This window comes from Neopelma chrysocephalum, unplaced genomic scaffold (assembly GCF_003984885.1).
Source record: "Neopelma chrysocephalum unplaced genomic scaffold, ASM398488v2 Primary Assembly neopelma1_22b, whole genome shotgun sequence".
NCBI classification, from domain to species: Eukaryota; Metazoa; Chordata; class Aves; order Passeriformes; family Pipridae; genus Neopelma; species Neopelma chrysocephalum.
The window spans coordinates 5,483,939-5,493,217 of NW_020897690.1; the positions used below are offsets into that span (position 1 = coordinate 5,483,939).

General features: G+C 35.0%; 1 protein-coding gene across 1 annotated transcript in view; it reads left to right on the plus strand.

Annotated features, from left to right (window-relative positions):
• GALR1 (galanin receptor 1) overlaps window positions 1-8,795 on the plus strand; it is a 12,505-nt gene extending 3,710 nt beyond the window's left edge. Inside the window, exons 2-3 of the mRNA XM_027678661.1 lie at window positions 4,155-4,220; window positions 7,623-8,795. Coding sequence (XP_027534462.1) covers window positions 4,155-4,220; window positions 7,623-7,940 — 384 coding nt within the window. The 3' untranslated portion in view covers window positions 7,941-8,795. The remainder of the gene's footprint in view (window positions 1-4,154; window positions 4,221-7,622) is intronic.
• The last annotated feature ends 484 nt before the right edge of the window (window positions 8,796-9,279 follow it).

A 9,279-nucleotide genomic window follows, 5' to 3' on the forward strand; every position in this document is an offset into this window, starting at 1 on the left:
TCTCTCTCTCTCTCTCTCTCTCTCTCTCTCTCTCTCTCTCTCTCTCTCTCTCTCCCCCCTAAATTGTATTGGGAGAGATTTATATTTTCCCCAGTGGACAACCTGCAGAAGTCCTGATAGTGCCAGGTATTTGGAAACAGTGTCTTCCCAAAATACCTCATGTGATGTGCTCTTCAAACAGAGATTCACGAGATTGTGCTCTGTGTCTTGGGCGTACAGTTTCACCTTTTCTCTCTTCCGTAAATAACTTTGCTTCAGTTTCAGCCAAATTTTTGATAGAGAAGTGAAAATATCAGGAGGATTGATATTTCCCTAGTTTTGTGAAAACAGCAGCCAGTGAGTGAGGAAGGTAGAAAGTCTCTATCATCCTCTCTTAAGGAGAGTCAGTTTGCACTCAACTGTTAAACATCAGACAAACCATAGGGGAAGAGGTCTTATGTAGCATCAACATATGGAGAAGACACATCTTTTTGGGAACACAGTCAGGAAGTCACAAATCTGTAGGAAACAAGAGTTCGTTGCCTCACAGACCTACTCTTGAAAGAAGTTTACTACTCAAGAGAGAGGATCAGCGATTATGTCATTTTTAGTTGAGTCACAGCACTGCATACTTGTAGACAGTCTGTATTCTGACTTTTTCATTGCTTATCATACTACTTGCCATATTTTTTTAATACTGACTTTTTTGTGTGTGCTTTGTAACAGTGCTACAACATTTGCTCACTAAAGTGTTCTTAAAGAGCGAAGTGATAAATGATTCGCACACAGCTTCTAATAAAAATTGGCATCTGCCAGGGTCATGCAATGTGACAACTAATTTTGGATACCACAGCTTTTCAAGGATTCAGTCCTTAAAAGTCAGGCCTCCTTCAATCAAGCCTTTAGGTCGGACACCTGTAATTATTAACAAACTTTTCCTTTTATAGATATATGATGTTAAAAGCTTTTTTAAAAACAAATATGTCTTGCCTTGAGAGTTTTTCCATTGTTATCTATCATTCTGAACATTCTGAATTCACAGAAGTCATGCATGATTTATAGAATTGGTTAAAACTAAGCCATAAAAAGTAAGAACCTCAACATAAGATACAAGCTTATGTGGTTTTTGGCTTCAGATATTGTATCTTAAATTTTGCTGAGCAGCAAGGGGAAAAATTATTAAACTGCACTGAAAAGTGTGACACACACTTAATGGAAAGAGGGTGAAGGATCTATTGTGACAATAGAAGTAGCAGCATTACTTTAAAACATGGATTGCAGGCAATGGCACTTGAATTTAAATCAGGTTCATACTACAGACATGGTTCAGAATGTAATGCTTACATTATGGCTCTGTTAAGCAAGCAGTTCATTCTTATTAGATAATGACCTTGGGCAGGCTTTTCTTCTGCATGATTTTCAATGGCTGATAATGAAGGTGTAGTCAGCGGAATTATTGTATACATGCAGATGGGAAAACAGAAAAGCTGTTCCTTCCCTCAGAGCCAACTAAGAACAGGGACGTGAAAGGTGGAGTTAGAAAAGTTTCATGTTTCTTTTCTACAGAGCTACATTTTTTAAAAAAATGTTACACCTTATGAGACCAGATTAGGATCTGTTTTTTAGCAAGCTCGGTATTTAATTCCATCGGTTAAAAATGCAATGTAAATCTATTAGTGCAAATGTATCCACTAATACATGCAAATGTATTAGTGGATATTTTGAAATACTTTCTTAAGAGAAATAGCCTGAGACAAATTAAGAGGCGCGTGTAGAATTATTGTTCATTCAGGTAAGACAGTGGCTCTTAGAGGAATAATTTAGTATTCATAGGCCCAGAGAAGAGATAATTTGAAATGGGCAATAAGGAGAGTGTTTTTCATTTGCCTTGTAGTGTTTGTGCATAAACACGGCTCTTTTTATCCCTCCATGGCATTCTGTGTAGGTCTTTGAGTGCTGTTCCACTGATGTTGATAGGTAATTGCATTTTGCATATTTCTCTTGCTGCTAGTTTGCAAACCATCTGGTACACTACTACCTAGAGCCAGTATGTTTTCACTGCAGATGCTTATTTTATGAAATATGTATATAATCTGAAAGAGGGGAAGTTGAGAAGGATTCATTTAAAAGTTATCATCAAAATTGGCACCAAAACTCTCCACCACCATCTCCCATCCCCACCAAATATCCAATTTAACAGTTTTGTCTACTGCATCTTTCTTTGGATTGGAGAGAGATGCAATGCAAAAATTTGTGCTAAAAGTTTAAGCACAGAAGACAAAAATACTTGTAACTTTAAAAAAAGACTTTGCACTTCTGATTTCTGGGACGAGTTTATCTGACTTTAGTTTTGGGCTGTCAGGGTCCAGTGAAACAGCCCATCACTGTAAATTATGTGAAGGAGGTTGATAGAGGAAGCAGCAGTGATGGGAAGTGAACTTAATTTTATTCCTCGCATGCCCTTTTTTAGTTTTACATTTTTCACCGAGGGACCCAGCAATTCAGCTGTTGTGTATAGGGTGATGGTAAGTGAATAAAAAGTCTGTGAGCCAGATGGTTATTTTCCTGATCTTCTGATGGACCTCAGGGTCCATTTTCTGGTCTGCTTCATCCTGAAGAAGAAAGTAGGAATAAAGCCAAAATGGGACATTCTCAGGGAAAACTGATTTATTTTTTCCCTGCTTTTCCTGAGCTCAGGTTAGCCTTGGTGGCAGTCTGGATAGTGTTTCAGAATAGGAAGTGCTTGCAGGATGAGTCTTTCACGTGTTAGTGCACAGATAACCACAAACGGACTGCACTTACAATATTAAGTGATTACAATTAATTTTTAGTCTTATTGTTGTTCTTGGTTCATTAGTAGCTAAGAGTAGATGCTTAAAAAGTGGAATCTCCTGATGAGCTATGGTTATTCACAAATAACAACTTATTTCTTTTAATTCAGTATGTATGTCTCTAAGACTCAGATGTCAGAGTGGGATCAAATCTCTGGGTAACCTTGACTCATGTCTGTCCTGGTACTGGTTAGATGTGCTTCCCAAAGAAAACAAAGAAAATGTCCCCAGATGATATAAAAGAACTTGAATTTGCACCCTTTTCCCCACCTGAAGTCCTTATGACCATAAAATTTAGTGTTATATTCCTTAAAAAAATTATTTTAATGCTGGATTATTTTACCTACTAAATCTGAATGATCTTACCTTTTATATCATTCTCATTTCATCTTAGAGCAATGTAAAATGCAACCTAGTAGCATCATCTAACTGAGCCCTTCACTCTGATGCTGTCTTTAAAAAATTCCTCTTGCCATATTTTAATTAAATCCTCCAGTTTAATAAGAATTTATCTTTCTTATTCTGTATGGTTTGTAGTATGTTAAACATATTCAGCTGAAGAGCATATTCCCTGCCCCCCATACCTACAAATCATGGCATAAGAATATATTGGATTCAGGTAATAATGACTGCAGATAAAGTAGGGCATGTACCTCTATGCATCCACTATCCAAAATCTTATGTGTAAAGTATTATGTTGAAATTTGGATCCTGCTCTTGGATGATGAGCCTTTTTGTAACATATTTTTAAACATTACTCATGAAAGATGCATGGCAAGTATCATCAAATTGTTGATAAAGGTCACACCTCATATGTTGTGCCTCATTTTGGCATAAATTATTTTTGAAAGCCCAAGCTTCTTTTGAAGATCAAGTAGTGCCAGCATCCTGATTATATTCATCAAAAATCCATCTGAAAGAAGGAAATTATTCAGGTGACTCAGAAAAACTCTGACTCAAAATATATTTTTCTTATGTTACACTCAGTAAAGTTCATTCTAAATTGACAGGTATTGATTTTTGATGGAAGAAGAGTGGTTGCTAATTCTAGGTGCATGATGGGTTTCCTCGTTAATTCATAACATGTATTTTTAATGTAATATGTCTGAATTTTTATATAAGAATTCAGTTGTGGTCTGTTTCATATTTGTGGATTCACACAGACGCAGATATGTATTTCCTTCAGTTTTCATATTGTGCACTTTGGAAATGTGTAAATTGAATCAGCAATGCTTGTAAGGGAATCATACAGTGCAGAAGAGCATACTCTAAATATATGGATTTGAATTTTATTTGAATAGAAAATGGTGAAATACAATACAAAATGCAAATTAATCTTTTCAGGTTCTTAACCACCTGCACAAGAAGTTGAGAAACATGTCAAAGAAGTCAGAAGCATCCAAGAAAAAGGTATATGGTGTTCATTACTAATATTTATTTGTTTATGTTTTATTTTTATGGCTAACCAAACACATTTGGTAATTTATTGCTTGTAGATAAAGATATAACAGAAAGAAGAAACTGAAATTAAGTATTTAATGAAGTATTCAGTGTCCCTCTGAACTTAGCAGGATTGGAATCTTTTCCGATCCAAGTTTTCCATCACATTGCATCAAGCCATTACCCGAGATCCCCATATTTTGAACTTCAAAGCATCTGAAACTTAGACATGGAGAGACAACCTATTTTTAGAATTAAATGTTTTTAGTCTTTTTTTCTCACAGGCATTTTCCCCTGACTAAATAATGGGATTTTTTTTAACTAGATTTTTTTTTTTTTAAAGAATTCCTTTGTTATATGATAAGGCTTTAAAATTAGGGGGTTTGTGTTTCCTGATAGGAGTCTAATAAGAGACTTTTAATGATTTTCCAATTCTTCTTTGATTTTCCACACAGCGTTTTTTGGTTCTACGTTCAAGATGCAAGTTACATACTGGTTACCAGTAGAATCATGAAAGGTCTTTAAAGCAGAATATAAGCTTTGTGACTTAGAACAATATTTGAAAGATGTGTTTATACCAAGAAATTGTCAGTTAATATAATAGAGATTTGACCACAGTAATCATCAACTAACTTCTCAGTTTATGACATTGGAGTCAGAAAAACCCCTTAGGCAATAGCTCTTCATGTGATCTGATCACTATTTCCATATGGACATGCAGACTGTCTGCAATGTAAATGAGATGTACATGGGCTCAACAGGGAATAAGTAAGCTATTATTTATACATTCTCTATTTTTTTGAAAAATACCCCAGTCAATAGATTTTGATGCCTAGAATTAGAAGCTTTATGGCCCTGATTCTATAAAATACTTAATATATATGGTTTTGCATTTAATGTTGTCGAGGCCAATGGTGTAGTTTTCAAAGACATTCTATATATTGTCATTTCTCATCTAAATTATTCTCAAACTGGAAATCTGTGCATTCCGCTAAACACTAACTCTTAAGAATTACATATCTGGCTAGGAACTAGCAGTCATAGCTTCAGGGTAAAGCATTACACACATGATCAAGACTGCTGACGAATCAGGATTCAGTAATCAAAAGGGGGAAAAAAGTAAGCCAAAACTTTTCTTTTGCCTTAGAAAATAAGTTTCTGAATCTAAGGCCTAACTTATGTTTTTCAAAGAGACTCTGTATTCATTAGTGTGGTAATGCTCTCTCTGGTTACCATATCTTTTTTATTTTTATCACTTCTACTGTCTTGTTAAGAATGCATTTCAGGTATAATTATACATTTGTAGCTTTATTGAAACCTTTAGGAATATTTTGGTAGTAGAACCTTACAATAAATTTGCTGTTTGTGTGGAAAAAAGTTAATGAAAAATATTAATTTGCCTAAATTATATTTTTAATGCATTCTGGTCACCAAGCATCAGTATTAACAATATATCAGGTGGGTTTTATTTGCTAGTGGGAAACCTAAGCAAGCTCCCATTAGGTAAACAAGAGTTGCTCTTCAGTGATACCTTGTTTACAAGACATAGTGATGATTTTGAAAAGGTAACCTCTGAAGTTAGGCTTAGGAGGAACAAAGGGATAAAACAAATGTTGTGAGGTTTCCTAATGCAAAATTGCTTATTCTGCAGATGTGAAATAACTTCAGTAAAAGTTACAAGGGACACATGGTCAGCCTCTGCTTTCAGGTGCATCTATAGTCTACTGAAAGGTGGTGATTTTCCTAGTTAATTTTTTTTTTAGAATTTTGAACAAACTGAAGTAATATGCCTATTTGAAGCACGTGGTATCCTGAAAATCTGGTTTTACTTGGAATATTAACACATCTAACACAGTGATCAGAGAATGAACTGCTCTTAATTTATACACCCTTGTTAACACACATTCTACTGATGAGACCTGAAAAAGAAAACATTTCTGTGGCAAATGACTTGAACTCCATAGGGCTATGTAGAGGAACCACTTTTGAAAAGATGATTGCTTAAGACTATACAAATTATATTAACTACAGATATAATGTCCTCCGGTTTCTGTTGTGAGATTATGCTGACCAACAACAGTATCTGTCATAAGTTAATTTGGCCTGTTGCCACAGAAATCAAAATTTTTTCCCCACAAGTTTCTCTAAGTTAACTCATATTCTGATTAGGTAGATCAGTCTGAATTATTGTTGAGCATTAATCAGTTCAAGAAGTATAGACCAAGTTCAATAAACTATCAAAAACTCTACATATTTTCTGTGCTGCAATATTTATCACTCTATGGTCACTGGGTAAGTTTTGGCTGTGAAGAAGAGCTTAAGTTTTCTGAAAAATTATATTATAAAGCATTAATATAACCATCATAATGACCCATAACATAATATGCTTTTGAATTATTATTAGCTTTTAATTGGGAGGCTAATTAAGTTGAAAGAATACTTGTTAGAGGAGTAGATATTAATTAGTTAGGCAACTGCAAAGCGCTAACTTGTTGTTTCTGAAGCAAGTGAAAGCTAAAAAAAAAACATTGATAGTCAAATTCCACTGTGCCCTGGCAAAATTCCTTCAGCACCTGGAGGGTTGTACTAACTGATTCTGTAGCTGTCAGAATGGATCTAATGATGTTGATGGCCGTTCATCTCATAAATAGTGAAAGTGGAATATGGAGGCAGCACTGAGGATATTTTGTGTTCCATTTTTTTAACTCAGTATTTGGTGGTGAGCTTTAATTTCCAGATTGCTTTTGACAACATGCAATCCCCAGACAATTCAAGCTCCTAACTTTTTTTTTTCCTCTAGTTGTATCCCAGAATGTGGTTGTATGACACTTCCTGTGGAAATTCTATCATTCTATCTTTAAATGAGAGACTTTCCAAAAAATTCCCACATCTTTAGTAAGCACTTGAGCAAAGTGACTGCTCTAATCTCTTCCATGAGCTGCCTTCATGTACTCTAGATTTCTCTTGAAATTTTCATGAGAAGTCCTTGTGCACTATATTAAAATATAGATCATCAGATCTGGATGAGATTTCCCAAAGATCCCTGTTAATATTATTTTACATCAGGCTTACATTCACCTCAGAAAAAGCTAGGCTTTTGTGTAGGGAGTTAGGAACATCATTCTTTTTCTTTGAGGAAAGGTATGTGTTTGCATTTAACTATGGCATTTTCAAGGCTAAGGTTCTCCTTTGCAGTAGTTCACTATGCAAAATAAAGCCCATATAGCTAATGGGGTAAAATCAGTAATAAATATTCCAGTGTAGTCGGTCTCAGTGTACTTTTTTTTCCACCAAATAATGGTTTTGAGGCAGGTTTAAAGCTGATTCTTCAAGTGCTCATCAGACATCTGTGTTTTCCTTTCCTTGTCTCAGACAGCACAGACTGTGTTGGTCGTGGTAGTGGTTTTTGGCATCTCCTGGCTGCCGCATCACGTGATCCATCTCTGGGCTGAATTTGGAGTTTTCCCACTGACTCAAGCCTCCTTTCTCTTCAGGGTAATTGCACACTGCCTGGCTTACAGCAATTCTTCTGTGAACCCAGTTATATATGCATTTCTATCTGAAAACTTTAGGAAGGCCTACAAACAAGTCTTCAAATGCCAGACAGGTAAAAAGTCACCTCTGAATGATGCTAAGGAAAATAAAAGTCGGATAGATACACCACCATCCACCAATTGTACCCATGTGTGAATATTGAGAAGGCCTATATGTCGGCTCTTCATTTGTGTCAACTAAACACCAAGAAAAAGCACAATGAGCTTTATCCTGTGTTTATCCTGATAAAACTAATCGGTATTTAATGTACTGAAGTTGCATGTGTAGCAAAAGTCTGTTAAACTGGTATGAAAGAAACCTGGGCTGATCCTTTGCATCTTAGATAGCTTTGTCAAATGAAGCTCTTGGACCTTTTTAATTAAATAATTAAATATTTAAATATTTAAAGATATTTGAGAAAAAATGTTGAGATGATATGTCTGTATTCTTACTCACTAAGCATACAAATATACAAGAAAATGTTGATATGAACAGGTAACTTTCTGACATCTTACTTCATCAAAGTGAAATGATGGATACATTTTCTGTCTTATAGATAATAAATACTGGGGTACTATGATTTCCCTTTTGTTCTCTCTTCAGATTGTTTTGACAATGCCTTTTTTCTTTTTAAAGTAAGCGTGGGCTCTGATTTAGAGTTGAAATAAGCTGTGTACAACTTGAGGCAATTGCTTTAGAGAGGAAATGCTAATTTTATCTGTTTAGCTGGTTGTAATGTATCTTACTGAGCAAGGATGGACTGTTTTTCCACTTCATATGGCTGCCTTACTGTAGACACAGAACTTTTATGTACGCTATAGAAGGTTTTTTTTATGGCCTGTGTGTAGTTGTACCAAAATGTGGATTTATGTCTAACTGAGGGAAGCTTTTCTTCACGTGTTGAATATGCATGTGTGTGTATGTTTTCTCAACTTTATAGACTTTGAGATGGACATACAGTTTTAAATGTGCAATATATGCATATGTTTTAAAATATTATGTTCCGTAAAGAAACTCTAGACAATACGTAAGTATTTAAAAATAGCATTCCCTTAAAAGTTGTAAGGCTTGATACGATGTAGTTTTAAATTGGAAATACACAGGATGTTGCATTGAAATGAATGCAAAATATGTAATGCAAATGGTACAATTCTGCAAATTCTTAAATAAAATTAATAGTTTCAGCAATTTTATAAATATATTTAATAGGTCTTTAAGTGGTAAACTACTAAAGAAATAGTGGAAGGCACCTTACTCCTTTGAGAACATTCTTTTAGCTAGAATAAGATATGATTTTACCTTTTTTATTAATGACTCATAGACTCATAGAGTAAATCAAATTAAAGGAACCTCTGGACTTCCTCTCAAGGTAGGGATACCTTCAGAGTTATATCGCTTCCTTGTCTAGGCAAGTTTTGAAAATTTCTAAGGATGGCAATTCAATAATGTTTTTGGGGCAACCTGTGCCAGTGCCTAATTACTCACACTAAAGTAT